Source organism: Hevea brasiliensis, chromosome 10 (assembly GCF_030052815.1).
Source record: "Hevea brasiliensis isolate MT/VB/25A 57/8 chromosome 10, ASM3005281v1, whole genome shotgun sequence".
NCBI classification, from domain to species: domain Eukaryota; kingdom Viridiplantae; phylum Streptophyta; class Magnoliopsida; order Malpighiales; family Euphorbiaceae; genus Hevea; species Hevea brasiliensis.
This window is the reverse complement of record NC_079502.1, coordinates 85,744,166-85,763,732: the sequence shown is the minus strand read 5'-3', so window position 1 is coordinate 85,763,732 and position 19,567 is coordinate 85,744,166. Positions and strand designations below refer to the sequence as shown.

At 37.9% G+C, this 19,567-nt stretch overlaps 1 protein-coding gene across 5 annotated transcripts; it reads right to left on the bottom strand.

The window, feature by feature from the left end:
* Positions 1-2,044: 2,044 nt before the first annotated feature.
* LOC110642988 (protein CELLULOSE SYNTHASE INTERACTIVE 1) lies at positions 2,045-18,673 on the bottom strand. 5 transcript variants are annotated; one of them, XM_058154290.1, is made up of 9 exons: positions 18,479-18,671; positions 18,050-18,196; positions 17,639-17,801; positions 16,857-16,930; positions 7,507-10,656; positions 4,704-7,248; positions 3,052-3,506; positions 2,471-2,587; positions 2,045-2,381 (listed from the first exon to the last, which is right to left on the bottom strand). In XM_058154290.1, the coding sequence occupies exons 5-9, from the start codon at positions 10,576-10,578 to the stop codon at positions 2,214-2,216; spliced, it is 6,357 nt and encodes a 2,118-aa protein (XP_058010273.1). In that variant the 5' UTR covers positions 10,579-10,656; positions 16,857-16,930; positions 17,639-17,801; positions 18,050-18,196; positions 18,479-18,671; the 3' UTR covers positions 2,045-2,213. The 5 variants fall into 5 exon arrangements, with proteins under 5 accessions (XP_058010273.1, XP_058010270.1, XP_058010272.1 ...); XM_058154287.1 differs by having other exon boundaries at positions 7,507-10,570; XM_058154289.1 differs by having other exon boundaries at positions 7,507-10,570; positions 18,122-18,196.
* Positions 18,674-19,567: the final 894 nt, after the last annotated feature.

Genomic DNA, 19,567 nt, shown 5'->3' with positions numbered 1-19,567 from the left:
ATAAGTAAATATATATAATTTTTCTATGAGATACGAAGTAAATTGTTGTACCTATTATAAAAGGTGCAAGTGAACAGATATAAGTGTTCTAATAGATACTAAGTGAAATGTTATATCTGTTCAAAGATGTATAAATGATTTATAAATAGCATAATTTTGAAAAAAAATTCAATATCTCTTTCTCTTTTATCTTCTCTCTTTACTTCTACATACAATCAATGTTATCATTCTTTAATTCATTTTTGGGAGAATTCTAGAATTGCTATTTAAAATTCTGGTTTGATTTTGTTATCCTGGAATGATCTGCTCAAACTATCCGGCAGCAATAAAGTAAAGGGCATAATTCTCTTAAGGAGGGTGACTATACGATTGAAGTCTATTGCTATTGTTATCGTTATTTTTCCAACATTTGTAGCATTCAGGCAATAATTCATGGGATTCCAAAATTATCTCTAGATAAGATTCCACAAGGGGCAAAGGGTTCTTTGAGCAGCCCATGGAAGAGAAGAAAAAGCATGCTAAAGGAGTTGAGGAGTTTCAAGAGTATGGAGTAGACCCTATGCCAACTAAAGGAAAATTTAGCAGAATGGACACATTAGACAATGCTAATTAATTTGTTACAAAGTTGAATCATGGCAACATGTTATCGCAAGACTTTTATGTTCAGTCCTTATAGACTAATGTTGGGTGCTCTAGACTCCACATGTTTTTCTTCACAAAATCTAAGATTTCCTCCTTGTTGAGTTCCCAATTTTTGAATGTTTGTAATAGATTATGTATTCAAATATCATTTTGTTCATTTTTAATATGCATGTGATTTATTCACAATTATGAAGACATAAGTCTTGGAAGAATACACTATAAAGTTGAAAATGTTAACAGAGCTTGTCTCAAAAGTCATGGCAAAGTCATTGAATTTAGAGGAAAATTGCTTCCCAACTAGGAGAGGAAAGGCCACAACTTCCTCAGATTTGGTGACACTTTGTATTCCTCCAGATCAGCAATCGGTTCCCATTGACGATAACCGAACCAAGAGCACTTGAAATCATTTGCATGGAACCATGTAGAGAGGTCATATATTTTATCACTCTTTAACTAAAATCTTCAAAGAGAAGGACCTCTTGCAGCAACTACAAGAACCTCTTTTTTTTTTTTAATTTTATTTTAAGTGGGACTCATTTTTGTAATTAAAAATTACTTATAATTAAATATTTAGTAACATTTCAGCCATTTTCAAAAGTGCTAACAAAAATGTATTCATTTAATAATGTTATCAAAATATAGTATCTTTTTTATCATAAACATAATTTCAAATCCTGACTTTAAAAAAATGCCAAACTACATAGTACTTTTTTTAATTTCTCATAAAGCACATTAACACCTATGCCTTGCTGGAGTAGATTTGGATCTTGAATCAAATCAAGATCAACTCAGGTCAATTTAAATTTAGCTCAGGTCACTAATTTAGTAAATTAGACCGGTCCTATATTGAATTATAGGAAGCATATTAGTGGCCCTGACCCAGAATCAAAACCTTTCAATTTGAACTATTGATTTCAATCCGATTCAAATCAAAATAAAAAAAAATAATAATAATAATAAACAACTTTACAGTAGCAAGTGGATCAAACCATTTTTCAACTGAAATCAAAACTATCAAAAATAAAATCAAAACCGCCTTTCAACCAAACTGAAATCGAATAAAAATAGACTTATTCAATCTAATTCCGATTCACTCCTCCCCAAGACTTTAATCGCTGATTCCGATCCGAATTGGTGGCCAAGCCTACTCTTAAAGGCCCCTAAAAGAAAAGCGCAAAACAAATTTGGTGAAAAGTCTCCTACATTAAGTAATAAATCTATTAATTTCATTGCCATTAATTTCATGATCAGACAAATAAATCTATGAAAGTTGCCAAAGATGTTCAAATCAGAACCAACAATATTTTCCTATCAGATTGACAAGCACACAATTCTCAGTGCTAAAACTGCAAAAATTTAACTGTCCAGGAATTATAAGAACATCAACTTACCAAAGAAAACATTGAACAAATTAAAAATTTCTTAACTCAGGGGAAGCACCTACAAAAATTAAAATCTTTTGCATTCTATTTACACCAGAATAATAAATAACCAATTTGTAAAGGAAAATTATAATAATAATTAAAAAAAAAAAAAGAATCTATACTGGGACATTGTTTTCTCCCTAAAATTCAATTTGTGGCTGCATCATTGTTAGTGGGTTTGTTGGACCACTGGAATTCTATTTCCAAATTCCTTGAGGGCCCACTTTTGCTTTCTGGCAACAAAGTATACTCCCCAGCAACTGCTCCTAGCATTACGACCCGATCAATCTGGATTGTCACTTTTCCAAAAGAACTCTGTCGTCAATCAAAGGAAATGAAGAGGTTAACTAATAAGAAAATAATATAGGTAGGATGTAAAGAACATCTATATTCCAGTGGAGTACCTTCCCCATTTTGCTCTTATTTTTGCAAGAAATATGAAGCTTCTGGCCTTTTGGCGGACTCTCGAAGGACCATGAAAAGTCCTCATCCCACTCTGGATAAGGGCCAGTTGAAACAACCTGACGAATGTATGGTTCATTTATGAGAAAAGACTTACCAAAAAAGGAGTAAAAACAATGATATGCACACTATATTTCATCAGTTTAAGCTAAATTTTCAGAGGGGGTTCAGTTCTAGATTCTCAACCAACAATAAGGCAGCACTACAAGACTCATTTACATATAAATTGTGGGCCAGTTTAGGTGGCATTTTGTTGTATAAAATGACGCCCAGTTTAGGTAGCATCTTTTAGTATGCACTCCTGGATTCAGAAAATTTCCAAGTGCATATATCTCAGCGTCTGGGAAAAACAAGCTATCATCATAATGAGTTTTAGCTGAAATGATTTTATTGATGTAAAGGCTGGTCTATATTATGTTCATATGTCAGTAATGAAGCTTTATTTTGCCAAAAACATAAAAATAATGAAACCAAGACCCGTATTCTAAAAAATATTGAGGACAAATACATAAAAGCATCTTACCTTTGTTTGTCTTGGAGGAGTGTTGCCGAGTGTCAGTTTGCAATATACACTTGGGTTTCCAACTGACTGCTTCATGTTATTTCCACGCTTGATAATAACTACCAATGTACCAGGCAAACACTGCAGTAAGAATTCAGTCTTCTCCTGAAATCGGGGTGGGCCAGACTGAATTAAGTATTGCAACAAGGGGATAGCATCTGCAGCAGCAAGGGATTGAGCTCTTGAAACTTCAGCTGGGCATGCTGACCAAGCTTGCCTCAGAAGAAAAAGTGAATCCAAGGCAGCTTCTTGAGTTGCTTCTGAACCTGTCTTGAGGGATGTAACCAAATGAGGTATACTGAGTGTTGCAGGCTCAGTGGCTCTGAGGCGTGGGAAGTTGCTGAAGAGAGAATTTAGAGCTTTTAGATACTCCTCATTCACAGATCCAGTGGCCCATAAATCTTTTTCAATAGCAGCTGCAAGACCAAAACATAAAGTTACACGACAATTGAAAAAGAGGGGAGAGCACAACTGATGCTAAGGCATTAACGACCGACTCAAAACCGAAAAGGTGAACTAATTTCCAAACACCAACTAATCTACCTTGGCTACCTCCACCGTTTAACTGTTTGTTACATCTTTCAAGTATCTTCAACACATTAGACAACTAAAAAGTATTTATTATTGTGCAAAAAATAATAGCTTTATGCAAAAAAAGAATAGAACAAGAACGGAACATGCTGCTTGCATATGAGAAAAAGGAAATGTTGTTTACATAAGTAAATATTTCAATAATACAAATAAACTATGATAAATCCTCTGGTTTAAGTTACCTGGTCATACAGTTATTGCTTTTATGGGTAACTAATAAGATTTCAAATTAATTTCCAGGAAGCTCAATCAAGGGTGTAACCTGAACTTAAAAGCAACTAAATAAAATAAAGACCCAACCAAACCTCCAAACCAAAATTTATGCAAATTCCCCATAAGAATATTAATTTTTTTTTTTTTTTTTTTTTTTGTCTTTGCTTGTCAAGAAAACATGAGAATATTCTTTTCTTCACATAATTTAATCTCTGACTTTGAAATGAAAGAGCAGTTATATGAAAGCTTCTTTGTTACAGAGCCAAATTTAATAACCAAAGCTAAAATAATGAGATTGGAAATGCAATCCACAACAAGACACATCAAAGAAATTGTCACAACAAAAGACAACCGGTAAATTTTGGGGGAGCTCATCATTAAATGTAAATTGTCAAACCAAATCAGGTCAAACTGAATAGAATCAATAGACAGTTTGTTTTGGTTTGTAAAAGATATGAAATCAAACCATTATATATATAATTATATCAGTATTTATCGCATTTAATGTCTAGTTTAAATTAGAATAAAAAAATAAACATTTTCCATAAAATGCATTATTAAATAATACATTTAAAATATTTTAGTTGACAATGTTAAACTATATTACAACTATATTGAACACATGTACCTAGAACACAAATCATTTCTACAGTTAGACCAAACCATAAAATTTCAGTTTATTATGGATTAGTTTCTGTAGTTAAGTGATTACGTTTAGTTTGAAAATTTACAACCTAGAATTTTGCAATTTGATTTGGAAATTCTCCAAAAAGTTGCCCAATTATGCGTGGAAACTATAGTGAAATTACCAGTTATAGCTCTGACTGTTTCACTAGACGCATACTCTTGAATGGTGTGATTGGAGAATAGAAGTTTAACAAACATTGCAGCCTGGACAGATGTATCTGGATCGCTCGAACCAATAAAATCCAATACAACCTGAACACCACCAGCTTCTGCAACTGCTCTTTTGTTAGACCGGCTGTACATAACAAGGTTCTGCAAAGCACATATAGCCACGACTTTCATTTCTTCTGTAGGCTGCTCTTCAAGCACATTGACTAGAGCCCGACAAGCTGAAACTGCATCAGTACTTCGAGCCAAGCCCTCATTTTGGAATAGATCTCCAAGTGCCAAAGTTGCCAGTAGCCTCGCCTGCTGGGCTTGAGTTTGTGGATCCAATAAGTACTGGGATAAGGGCAAGATTGCAGATTTAGTAGCTTTTGATTCTCTGATTTTCACATTGTTGAGCAATACTTCCAGTAGCCTTGCAGCTGTTTCCTCACACTGATGACTTCTGAGAAGTTCCAAAAGGGCTTCTATGGCACCACTTTCAGCCATTGCTTCAGCACTAGTTCCATCATCACTTTCTAACACCAGAAGGGCATTTAGTGTGCCAATTATTGTGCTTTCTAAGCCAGAACGAAGCAACCTTACCAACACAGCAATAGGCACTTCCAAATAAAATTCAGAACTAAATTGCAGAATGCTAGCCAATACGGAAGCAGCAGATTCCCACAAGACATGGGGAAGAGAAGGATCAGCTTGCAATATTACTTTGGATAGCTCATTCACACCTCCTTCTTTCACAATTTCATTTGGCCATGTGAGTGAAATGCTAACAAGAGCCTTGACAGCTCTCTGCTGCAAGATGTGTATGCCAGAAGCCAGAACTCGTATGAGGGGACCAATTACTTGCTGTGTCACTGGATCCTTCTGAAGATGTTCTTCTAGGAGTAGATGTGATAGAAGCTCTGCTGCCAACTGTTGAACTGCTGGAGCCGGAGAATCAAGCAAGGGGATAAGTGGTTCGATAGCTTGGTGAGAGGTGAGGTTGTAGTCAGTACGACATTGTGGATGCTCCAGAATGTTCACTAGAACCTGTAATGCACTATGTTGTCCCTCAGGCCCAAATTCTGGTCTTGTTAGCAGCAGGAAAAGAGGCTCAACCACCTTTGCAGCAGATGCTCCCTTAGCAATGCTAGCATTATTGGTCAATATTCTTAGCAATTCTGCAAATGAAGCACACAGAAAATCTGGTGCTTCATGCAGAATATCAAGTATGCCTTCAATTACTCCAGCTTTTACCATTTCCATTTTACAAGCAGGCCTGTCTTTCCCCAACTTCACTAATGCTCTAGAAATAGCCTCGTGAAGCATGTAATTCCTACCATAGAGTAGGCCAACAAGAGGAATAACTGCACCATGTGCAGCAACTAGTTCTGCTAGTTGCTCATCATCAACAAGTTTGTCCAGTGCACGGACAACTGAATGCTGAGCAGAACTAAACTCAGTAACAAGGAGAGAAACTAGAGGCTCAACACAGCGTGCTGCAGCCATCGTGGACCTGATTCGTGTATTTCCAAAAAGAACACCACATAACTCTGCAGCATCCCCTTTCAGCTCCATTGAACAATTTGAGGAGAGGATCCTGCAAAGAACATCAACTGCATTCATCTCAACATCTGCTACCGCAAGGGCTCGTGATGGGTTTTCACTCAATAACCTAACCAATGCAGCAATAGCAGCATGCTGTTCTTTCTCCAAACCAGTATTAAGGATCTCCACCAAGGGTTGGACAGCTTGCCTGCAACTATCTGCATTCCTGATATGATCAGTAGAAAACAGGCTTTCCAATGCTTTAGCAGCACTATACCTAGCACCTCTTCCACCCAAACGTAAGACTGCCACAAGTTGACTAACAGCACCAAATGCAGATTCATGTCTCCGAATTTCAGCACTGCTAAATAGGATCCCTAACAGATCAGTTGCAGCTTCTTCGGTTGCATCTTGGGGACCGAGTGAAAGATACTTTGTCAATGCTTCCAAAGCCCCAGATTCTACCATTACAATCTTATTTGGTGGACAATCTTTTGCAAGCTGGGTCAGAAGCCCTAAAGCTAGAAAAGGTGCTCCAGGGCGGTCTGGAATTGGTTTGAGTAGATCAACAAGGGCAGGTATGGATTTTCGAGAAGTAGCTCCAACCCTTATGTCTTCAACCCTGAACAACCTCTCAAGAGCAACTTGGTCTGGATAACGCACCAAAGCAAACTCCTCCGATAATTCCAGGAGGTCAGATATATCAACATCAGCACAGCCAAGTAAAGAGATAAGACCACCTGCTGCCCCTGAATTGGCAACAGACAGAAGAGTCCCCCTACTACCATTACAGACTAGACTTGCAATTGCTTGAGCAGCAAAATATCTGTTTGCAGCCTCCTCTGACTTCAACAAATTTGCAAGTACTGGTATAGATTTCATGGTTGCATGCGCTCGAATGATATCTCTATCTTGAAACAGAATTGCAAGCAATAAAGCACAAATCCATATGCTGCTATCTTCACTAAAATCAATCTGCATAGATAACCATCGAGGAACATACCACAGCTAATGGAAATAAGAGCATAGAATAAATCTCAATGCCGCAAAACGTGGAACTAATTGATAAATGTTGTCACTTTAGTTCATTATTATGTGCAGATCTCAGAATTTAGATCCTCTAGATATACAAAGATTCATCCACATTGGGTTCCCTTCAGGCCAATGATAAATAACATGAAGGTTGAACTGTTTTACTTCAAAAAACAAAAAATAGAAGAAAGGAAGTCTGACCTGACTATATTGCAAAAAACAATGTGATATTCTGTCTGTGAGGACTTCAACTGCTCCGGCCTCCATTATCACAGTTTTAGTTTTCTCATCATGACAAGCAAGTACAGAGAGTAGCCAAATAGCTAAGTTATAACCATAAATTAGAGCTGTTCCAGTATTGCATTCACCATTTCCAGCTTCTTCTTTAGCATGCCTGTATATGCTAATGGCCTCCTTGTCATCATTACTTTGAGTTACCAAAGGAGAAGTCTCTGCAGAATTAAGCATTACAACAAGTGATTGAATAACATAGGTACATGAATTTGATTGATTAAGATCCTCCACCAATCTATGATGACTAACTTTCGCAGCACAAATAAGAAGTGCAGCTCCGCCAATTTTGACCTTTTGGTTTGTGGAATTGATCATCCTTCTAGTAACTGCTGATATACATCCGGAGGCAGTAACAACTGTGTCTCCTAAAACAACAGGCTGATCTCGACAGAGTCGAGACACTATTTCAATAGCTTTATCCTGCAACAGGGGTGTTGCATCTGCAATGGATGAAACTATTGGGGTTATACTTCTTGGGAATTCGGCTAAAACCGCCCATGCTGGTTTAATGTTCCTATTGCCCCCTTCTGACCTTGACAGAATAGCTAGTGCATTTAGTGCCTCTGATGTGGCAACAGATCCACCATTAGCAGATTCTAAAAATGAAATTAATGCAAGGACCGTTCCAGCCCGATTAACACAATCAGTTATGGCATAATCAATTCTGCGAGAATGGAGCAGACGAGCAATTGCTGCCGCTGCATGAGTCTTTCCAGACTCTGTGCCCTCATGCAAAACTCTAGTTGCAGGCAGAATAATATCTTCAGGAATTGCTTTCTCTGAAGCTTCACCATCCAAAATAAGATTTGCCAGTGCACATGTTGCCTGCTCTGCAACTTCCAAAGCTGAAGAGTTGGCAAGCGTAACTAAGGAAGACAATGCATCTCGAGCAACAGCAGCCACATCTCGGTTCTCTTTAATTGACAAAAATATGGCAGCAAGGCAATGAGATGACTCTACTAAGATGTTTTCAGATTCAACATTTAGCAATTTCATCACTGACAAAAGAGTTTTAACAGCAATACCACTCTCACGCAAGTCCTTCCTGACTTCAAAAATTCCAGCCAAAGCTGAGGATGATTTTGCCTGAGTCTCTTCTTTAGTAGAGCTCAATAACTTAATCATTGTCTCTATTGCATCATTTGCAGCACTACCTTCCCGTAATATATCACTCAAGGAAACCACAGACAGCATACTTCTTAGAGCATCCAGAACATACACTTTTGATTCAGGCAGATCGCTGGTTAACAATGCAGTGAGCTGGCTGATAGTTGCCATGTCAGATTTACGGATTAAATGATTTAAAGTCTTTGCTGCTATTTCCTTCCCATTGGGGCTCCCATTCTTGAGTAGCCACAATAATGCAGGAACAGCATCAGCACTTTCAACACATGCACGTATGTCTTCGCTGTGATTGCATAGGTTCCTAAGGATTGTCGCAGAATCTTCCTTGGCTTTAGCAGAACCTGTCTCTAGAATTTGAACCAGAGGAGGAATACCACCAGCAGCAGTGATGGCCCACTTACTTTCATCATTTTCATTAGATAGAAGGCAAAGCAATGCAACCGCACATTCTTGCTGTTGCTCTGATGAAAGCCCAAGAAGTGATATCAATAGCTGAACACCTTCACGGCCTTGAAGTGCATGCCACAGGCTGCCCTCACTGTTGCAAAGTGTGAGGAGTGCTCTTATAAGCTCATCCTGAACTTCATTAGTCGCCATTGTGATCAAACCAACAAGCAATTGTTTTGCTTCAGAATTTGCAAGTTTAATGGAAAGTATGGCATTTCCATACAAACTGGCTAATGCTTCAATAGTACATTCCTGAACAAGAAATGGTAAATGAGGCTTGAACTGTTTAACCAAAGTCTGCTCAATAACCACAGGATCTGACGCCCTTGTAGATTCAGCATTGCTATCATATATCATCAAAGCTGAAGCTAAAGCCCCTAAGGTGTCAGCAGTCTGGGCAGGTGAAGAACATGATTCAAGGCTTTGACCAAGGCTTGAGATTACATATGATAAACCGCCTGAAATGTTTGCAAGAGCACACATGGCATTCTCCTGTAAGGCTTGGGCATACTCACCCTGCATGAATTCTTTTGAGGGAGCTATTGTGGCATTTATCAAGGCAGGAATACCATTAGAATTAGCTATCTCTCGTCTTGCTTCTTTACATTGAGCAGAAAGAGACTTAAGAGCACCTGCAGCTTCTGCTCTAACAGGAGCTTCATTTCCAGGTCCTAATAGCATAAGCAGTTGTTTAGTGGCCTCTGCTGCCAATACCTTAGAACAAATAGTTTCATCCTCCATCATCATACAAGCAAGAAGAAAGCAGACATTGGCTTGAGTTCCTGACTGTCCAGTTGTGAGCAACTTCACAAGTATATCTACTCCGCCAGCCTGTATTGTTGCAGACCAAAATCCCTCAGTGCTGCTAGAGAGGTTTTTTAGTGCTCCAGTCAACAAGTTATCAACCAAGTTGCCAGTCTTGAGCCCTTTCTGAAGCAGCTCCCAGAGCACTGGCACAACTCCTTCAGTTGAAAAAATTTTTGATCCAACATGATCTCTAGCACCACCCTGAGAAACAGCATATATCGTCTTTGCCGCTGCAATTTGACCTTCTGCAGAGCTTGACTTGAGGAGACCAAGTAATGGTGGAATGCATCCTCCAAGCAAGACTTTTACCCTTAGCTCATTCTCCTTGCACAGAGATCCTAAAACAGTAGCAGCCTGTATCTTCACCCCAAGTGATCCTGATCGGAGAAGAGAAACAAGCACTGGAACTGCTTGAGAGTGAGATCCAACAGCACTGAAAGCATTTTCCCGTGTTTCAATAAGTTCTAGCAACTGCCCCAAGGAATACTCTTTCTCTTGTACAGACGAGGAACTCTGCCGCAACTTTTCAATGCATTGTGCAACACTTGCTAATATCCCATCTGGATCCTCCATGCTACTACTACTACGGTCTCTGCACATGATTTAAAACCATAAGAAAACAGTGAAACAATTGTCCTTTCTGTCATACCTCACACAAACTTCCTCCTAATTGGTCTCCTGATAAGGAAAATAACTAATTAGCCAGCTCTAGAAAAGCTAATGATTAGAACAAAAAAATGTGAATTGCTACTTCCAAGATGCAAAAAAGAAAACTTCCCATTATTTAAGATTTAGCAAGTATGTGAAAACCAGAATTATTAGCTGCATTCCATTCGAATCCTTCCAACGTTTTCTATGCCATTTTTTGGGTTCAGATGAAGTATGGGGTCATAATCAATCAAAATGCATTGGAAGATGAACATATTCAACATTTGTGGAAACTAGGAGACTGATAGAAGCAGCCCATTAGTGAATCATGAAGACTTGGGCCAAGATCAAGCACCAAAGCCCTTAAGGGTATATTACAGAAAGAAGCTAGGAAAGAAGAATGAGCTGGCAGGAATGGAAGGTTCTGTCAATGAGTTGTCACCCGTGAGTCATTGGGAAGTTAAGCAGTTAGAGGGAATTGCGGATGAAGAATCGCATGGCAATTAGTACTGTTGAAGGATTTTCTTTTGTATATAAATAATGAAAAATTGCAGAGGGGAGGGAGGAGATTTATGTATTTAGCATTTTGCTAAGGGCTAGCTTGAAGCTGGTTCGGGAGAGTGTCTCCTGGTTTTGTTTTATTTTAAAGGAACAGAGTAACTCTAATTGCTGTATGAGCATTCTCTATTTTATAAAACAAGCTCAATTCCATTTCTATTCGGATTATTTACAATTTTTGTTCTTCACTCTATCATTTGGTCCGACCTGCCGTTGTTTTTTCCTCCATGCCCAAAACAAGAATGGAGGGACGAGTTGATTCGGTAGAGAAGAACGTCACAGACTTACAGCAGTTGGTTTCCGCCATGAAACTTGAACAAGAGCAATGTATGTCTTCTTTTCAAGCAGTACAGAACCAGCGTTTCTCTCGCATAGAATCATTAATTTCTTCTATGGCTCACGGAAAATCTACAGTTCAGGAAGTGGACCCTTCTCTTCATTCTCCTACCCTCGGCACTTCCACTGTTCATCCAGTCACTCCACCTGCTATAGTTGACGCTGTTGGAACTTCCACTCTTTATCCGGCAACCCAACTAGTTGTCATTAATGATTCGTCCCTTGCTATTAAGAAAGTTGAGCTTCCGAACTTTGATGGGGTAGATCCGGTTGCTTGGTTGGCTACAGTAGAGCAACACTTCGCCATTAACAATACGCAAGAGGAGATGAAAGTTCAACTTGCCTTGGTTTGCATGGAAGGACCGGCATTGCACTGGTTGCGTTGGCTTCGTCTGCGTACACCCAATCTTTCTTGGTCCCAGCTTACTCTGGAACTCCTGCATCGTTATGGGGGAAATATGCAAATCAATCCTTATGAACGCTTGTCTGCTTTGCGTCAGGATTCTTTAGTTGATGCTTATATTGATGCTTTTGTAGCTCTTGTTTCTCAAATTGAAGGTTTGTCAGACCAACAGTATTTGGGTTTTTTCCTTAGTGGTTTACGTGATGATATTCGAGTGTTCATTCACTCTCAAGATTCCACAGATATCTTTTGCACTATGACTCTGGCTCGTGAACTTGAGTTGGAAAATCAATTTCTTCTGCAATCAGCATCTCAACTGAAGCGATGGAATGACAGTGGTATTCGTTGGTCTCCTCCTGGGTCTGGACCTAAAATTGATATGGGTAAACACAGTTATGGGGCTTCTGTTGTTACTAAAACCCAGCCCATTTCTAGTGTTTCTAAATTACAAGAGTTGCCAGTACAAAAATCTCCAGACCACAACTCTTCTGGTCCATCTAAGCTTTCCCTTCCTTCCACAACAATGACACCACCTCACCCATCTTCCACCTTCTCTCGTAACCGGGGCACCCGACACTACACCCACCAAGAATTCCTAGAATTGCGAGCTAAGGGACTCTACTATAAATGTAAGCAGCCCTTCCACCCCATGCATGAGTGCCCAAACAAGTCTTTGAGAGCTTTAATTATTGGCGATGATGAAGAGAAACCACCAGATCCTTATTTGGGTTTGTCAGAACTTGATCCTCCTCAGATTGAAGTGATTAATGAGGCTCATTTCAACACTATGGACCTTTCCTTTTACTCTATTGGAGGCATTTCATCACCAAAGACCTTGAAACTCCAGGGCAGAATTCGTGGTACTGATGTCACGGTTCTTATCGATAGTGGAGCCAGCCACAATTTCATTTCAGGTAATCTCTCTTCCAAACTCAATTTAACGGTTGAATCAACACCACCTTTTGGTGTTCGATTGGGTGATGGCCATAGCGTTCAATCAATGGGTGTTTGTCGACAACTTCAAATCGATTTGGGAAATCTGGAAGTTAAAGCTGATTGTTATCTATTTCCGTTGGGGGGTGTCGACATTATTCTTGGAGTAGCATGACTTGAAACTTTGGGGGACGTTCGAATCAATTGGTCCACTATGCAAATGTCTTTTTCTTGGAAACATGAAGTTATTACTCTCTCGGGCAACCCTTCTCTTACAAGATCTGCGGTAACTGTTTCTCAATTGCACAAAATTATTGATGTTGATTATTCAGTATATTTATGGCAATTATCTAATGTAGCAGCTACTTATGAATTTGAAGATGAAATCTCTCCATCTCAGCAAATCAATTGCTGTTACTTCTGAATCAATTTCAGCATGTTTTTGTTGATATTAAATCTCTACCCCCACCCCCCCCCCCATAGGCAGCATGATCATATTATTCCTTTGGTTGCTGGCACCACTGCTGTGCATGTCAAACCATACCGATATACTCATTTTCAAAAGGATGAGATAGAGAAGTTAGTGCGGGAAATGCTTGCTGCAGGAATTATCAGGCCCAGTTCTAGCCCTTTTTCGAGTCCGGTTCTATTGGTATAAAAGAAAGATGGCAGTTGGCGTTTTTGTGTGGACTATCGGGCTCTAAATAAAGCTACCATTCCGAATAAATACCCCATTCCGGTGATCAGCGAAATGTTAGATGAGCTAAACGGGGCCAAATATTTTTTAAAGCTGGATCTTAAATTGAGTTACTATCGAATTTGGGTAGTCGAGGAGCACATTCCAAAGACTGCTTTCAGGACTCACTCTGGCCCTTATGAGTTTGTGGTAATGCCCTTTGGATTAACGAACGCTCCAGCAACTTTTCAGGCTACCATGAATGACTTATTCCGCTCATACTTGCGCAAGTTTATTTTGGTTTTCTTTGACGACATCTTAGTATATAGTTCAAGTTGGGAGGAACACCTGCGACATTTGCAAATTGTATTTCAGCTTTTGTCTACAAACCAGTTTCGGGTCAATAAGAAGAAAAGTTCTTTTGGGAGAACAATGGTTGAATATTTGGGGCATATAGTTTCAGCACAAGGTGTCGCAATGGATCCTGCAAAAGTAATTAGTGTGCTTAATTGGCCGCAACTGCAAACATTAAAGGCAGTGCGGGGATTTCTAGGGTTAACTGGCTATTATAGACAGTTCATAAAGGATTATGGCTTGATCGCACAGCCTCTTTCTCAATTACTTAAGAAAGAATCTCAGGGGAAATTACAGTGGGCACCTCAAGTTCAAGAAGCTTTTCTTTCTTTGAAAAATGCTCTTGTTTCTTCTCCGGTTTTGGCTACTCCGGATTTTTCTAAAACATTTGTTTTAGAATGCGATGCTTCTGGAAAAGGTTTAGGCGCTGTTTTCACTCAAGATTGGAGGCCTATTGCTTTTTTTAGCAAAGCTTTATCTACTCAAAACCTCTCTAAATCAACATATGAAAGGGAAATGATGGCTTTAGCCTTTGCAGTACAACATTGGTGCCCTTATCTTTTGGGCAGAAAATTTTTAGTCCAAACAGACAAGTGTAGCCTACGGCATCTAGTGGAACAGCAATTGCATACCCCTGCACAACAATTTTGGGGTGCAAAGTTGATGGGTTATGATTTTAAAATTGCTTAGAAAACCTGGAAATACAAATGCAGCAGCAGCAGATTCTCTATCTAAGCGGGATGGGGAACTAGAATTGCAGGTTATTTCTCTTCCACAGTGGATAGATTGGTCTCAGCTTGCGAAGGAAATTGCTCTTGATCCTCAACTTAAAAAAATTATGCAAGACCTTCAAACTCATCCTCATTCTCACAAACATTACTTTTTAATTCAGAATCATCTCTTTTACAAGGGACGTATTGTCTTACCTGCATCATCAGAATGGATACCTAAGTTTCTGACTGAGTTTCATTGTTCTCCAACTGGAGGGCATTCTGGAGCATTCAGAACTTACAAAAGACTTGCTTTAAACTTTTATTGGCCAGACATGATGAAACGAATTCAACAATTTGTGACAGAATGTTTGATATGTCAGAAACATAAATATGAAGCTTCATCTCCAGCAGGGTTGTCACAACCTCTGCCAATTCCTAATCGAGTATGGGAAGACATCTCCTTGGATTTCATTACTGGTTTACCTCGCTCATTCGGGATGGATGCAATTCTAGTAGTGGTAGATCGTTTTTCTAAATATGGCCATTTTATTGGGTTAAAGCATCCTTATACTGCTCGTACCGTGGCTGACGTGTTTGCTAAAGAAATAGTCAAACTCCACAGCATGCCTCGGTCAATAGTCAGTGATCGCGACCCCATCTTTCTTAGCCTTTTCAAGTCTAAACTTTTTCGTCTTCAGGGCACCCAATTGAGGATGAGTACTGCTTATCACCCTGAAACAGATGGCCAAACAGAGGTGTTGAATAGAGGGCTTCAGACATACCTTCGTTGTTTTATTTCTGAACAGCCAAAGCACTGGAGTAAATGGCTAACATGGGCTGAATACTGGTATAATACTAGTTATCATACAGTAGCAGGAATGACTCCATTTGAAAGAGTCTATGGGAGACCTCCTCCCACTCTCACTCAATTTTTACCTGGTGAAACTAAAGCTGACGCAGTAGCTCAAGACTTGTCCACCCGAGATGAATTGCTCCGCCAGCTGTCTTATAATCTCAATAGAGCTCAACAACGCATGGTTAGGGCTGCTAATAAGCATCGAAGAGAAGTGGAATATAAGGTTGGGGATGTTTTCCTTAAGATTCGACCTCATCGCCAGTCTACTCTTTCTAAGATCATCCATCCAAAATTAGCAGCCCGCTATCTTGGTCCATTTCCAATTATTCAAAAAATTAGTGCAGCTGCTTACAAATTGCAGTTACCAGAGTCATCAAAAATACATCTCATCTTCCATGTTTCTCAATTAAAAAAGGTTGTTGGACAGCACCTAGTAACTACTAATTTACCTAAAGACCTGGAAATTGATGATGAGTTAGTAGAGCCTGAGACTTTATTGCAAAAAAGACTAGAAGTGGTTAATGGGATTCAAGTGCTACAGGTCTTAGTCAAATGGAAGGGCAAACCGCTAGAGGATGCTACCTAGATGTCATATGTTGATTTTTTGAATCAATTTCCAGCTGCCAACCTTGAGGACAAGGTTGTTCTCCAAGGGCGGAGTACTGATAGAAGCAGCCCATTAGTGAATCATGAAGACTTGGGCCAAGATCAAGCACCAAAGCCCTTAAGGGTATATTACAGAAAGAAGCTGGGAAAGAAGAATGAGCTGGCAGGAATGGAAGGTTCTGTCAATGAGCTGTCACCCGTGAGTCATTGGGAAGTTAAGCAGTTAGAGGGAATTGTGGATGAAGAATCGCGTGGCAATTAGTACTGTTGAAGGATTTTCTTTTTAATATAAATAATGAAAAATTGAAGAGGGGAGGGAGGAGATTTATGTATTTAGCATTTTGCTAAGGGCTAGCTTGAAGCTGGTTCGGGAGAGTGTCTCCTGGTTTTGTTTTATTTTAAAGGAACAGAGTAACTCTAATTGCTGTATGAGCATTCTCTATTTTATAAAACAAGCTCAATTCCATTTCTATTCGGATTATTTACAAGTTTTGTTCTTCACTCTATCAGAGACTTAAAGGCAGATGGTTCTTAATTTATGGTAAAAGAGGAAACATAAAAGCAACCTGCAGATTCAAACCCACTTATAAAAAAACTTTTTGTAAACATAAAAATTTTTGTAAAAAAAGGCCTTTCCTCATAGAAAGGCACCTATTAGCACTAATCAATCTTGCCTCAAGGGCAAATACCAAAGAATAGCATGTGCCCATGGTTGCAGCATTATGAGCTGCACCTAATCAACAAAGTAGTAGGCCTTATACATTGCATATTTGCAAGAGTAAAATCTGAACTCACCTCAAACCCATCTTCATAGTTGAATATGGACTTGGGGGCTCAGAATCTTGAGGTTTTCCATCAACATTTTTTTCCTGCAATCATGAAAGAAGAGAATGTCAGTTGTGCAACTAACAAAAAAAAAAGAAAAAAAAATCATCAATTCAATGTTGATACATAAATAGAAATTATAAGAAGCAACTGGAAATTTCAATTCCAAATTAGTTTTCTCAACAATGAAAAATCCAAAACAAATATTCTTAATACTTGAATACTACCCAGAGAGAGAGAGAGAGAGAGAGAGTTATTGATGGTCACTTATCACAAATAGTAATGGATGGTACATCACTTAAGTAATTAGAACAATTACCCTGATTTTTTTTTAATCTCCCTCTGACTGATATCACATTTGTGCTAAAATATTGGCACACTTTAAGTAGCTCTACAGATCCACTGAAACAGCAATACAGAAGCACAGCCGGCAACACAATGTCACCAATTTGCATGATATGTTTTCTCTGATAACTCTATCAATAGCTTGTAATAATGATAATAAGAAGAAGAAGAAGAAGAAGAAGAAGAAGAAGATGAAAACGCCTCCAGAAGCACCATAGATTTGAAGTCTATACTAACAACATCCGCAGCATCCAACAGAACTAAGCATATTAATCTGTAACAACGAGGAAATGGGATCTAGCCTATCCCGTTCATATTCCGAAACGGGCATACAAAAATCAATATCTACAAGAAATTCTTCAATGCATCATTCTCATAAAGAAATGAGAACAAGCAGAATCAATTACCATGTCGTTATTAGCAAGGCTGCTGCCATTGCTGGCAGCAAACCTCCAAGCCAGTGTAGCCGCCAGCTTTACTTCTCAAGATTCCCAACAAAAAGCAAATCAATCAAAAACTGTGACCCTCTCCAGTTTTACCTAGTGGATAGGATCAAAACATCAGATTCCCCTGCAAAGAACAAAACAAAAGACCAATTGAAAACCATAATAATAATAATAATAACATCAACAACGACGACGACGACGACAATAACAATAACAATAATAATAATGATGAAAATTCCAGATCAGATTGGTAATCAATCAATGAACTCAAATCACTAGGAAGAAGAAGAGAATAAGTTGGGCGTATATAATGTTAGGCCACAGAAACTGAATCTGAATCAAAGCATTTCACATCTAAGGAGAATGCCACACCATTGAATTGCTCAAGTTCAATTGTCCTCCTGGACTACTAGGACACAGATCAACTACTCTGTCTTAGCTTACATTTCCAAAAAGTGCCGTTCTTTGCACAGAAAATTATAGCAATCCAATACCGAATTCCCAGTTTGACTTTCCTTTCTAAAAAGAGAGAAGGAAAAAAAAAAAGCAATGAAATTCCGCAGCAGCAACCAAACAGAGAGCGAAACCAAATCAAATCAGACAGAAGTGACATTACTGGAAACAGATTGAAGTGAATTCCAAAGAGAATTCAGTGAAATAAACAGTAGATCGAATCAGTAAATCCAAAAACACTTTCATTTTCACTATTCATTGAAAATGAGCTCACCAAAAATAAAAAGGTGAATGAAACTAACAAGAGATTTACAAGAATCCAAATACACAAAAGTAATGAATGAACACCTCAAGTTTCGCAGCAACGACAAATCTTCATCAATGCCAAGAATATCACACATAAACACACAAAGGAAGAAGAACAAGAAGACGAAGAAGAAGAGCAGATAAAAGACAAATTGTGACGGATAAAGCGAGATATTTATTTTTACTTATAATTTTTTTTTTCTTTTCTGTTTCTCGGACGGGTATTACGTTTTCGTAGGTACAGAGACAGAGCGAGAGAGAGAACAAGTCAAGCTATGCTCAGCCATCACTTAGCTTGCACAAGTACCACCGACAGCTTCAGCTTCAAGCTCAGGTTTCTCGGCTCGGCTCGGCTCGGCTTACTATTTACTTGGCTTGGCTTGCCCTTTTTAATCTTAAACTAAATATTAACGTTCGAAAAATTGTCTTAAGAAATGAATTGATTTTGGTAGGGTATATATTATATATATAATAAAATAAGTCTATTTATTTAAACAAATATTTGGCTAATAAAAATAAGGTAGATTATAATATACACATATCTGCTCCTTACCAAATAAGGAGAGTAGACTTTATATAAATGTGAGTAAGAGTGCATGTATAATGAATATATTGAATAACATCTTATTTTAAAAAATTAAAATTGTATAATAATAAATATAATATAAAATTTAACTAATAATATTCGCTTGTATGAATAAAAAATTATGCTTATTTACATGATCTTTTTAATATATTATATTTTATTAATTTTTGGATTGAAAATATCATACATTAGTAAATTGCATTCATTATTTGCTAAATATTTTAAACTTATTTATATTGTATTTTGTTATGATAAAATAATATTATGAATTAAAATAATGTGATAAGTTAGTGATTGAAAAAATTAAAAAAGAAAAGAAAGATATTAAAAAATAACATAGAAGAAAATAATATTAAAAAATTTTTAATTTTAAAATATTAAGATAAAATTAATTTCAGATAAAAGTTGAATGACCAAAATATATCATTTATATTAGAATTAATGAATTTAAAAAAATATATATTTACATATAAAACAACAATAAAAAAAACCATATTAAAAGAAAATTTAACTATATCCTTTTTATATTTAAACTATTTTAGTTG

What these genes read in the sequence shown, in the direction of transcription:
- LOC110642988 (XM_058154287.1), bottom strand. An exon ending in GTTTTTTGCAATATAGTCAG is followed by an intron (nt 7,249 to 7,506) that starts GTCAGACTTCCT and finishes TTATCTATGCAG; the next exon opens with ATTGATTTTAGTGAAGATAG. An exon ending in ATAAGAGCAAAATGGGGAAG is followed by an intron (nt 2,382 to 2,470) that starts GTACTCCACTGG and finishes GATTGACGACAG; the next exon opens with AGTTCTTTTGGAAAAGTGAC.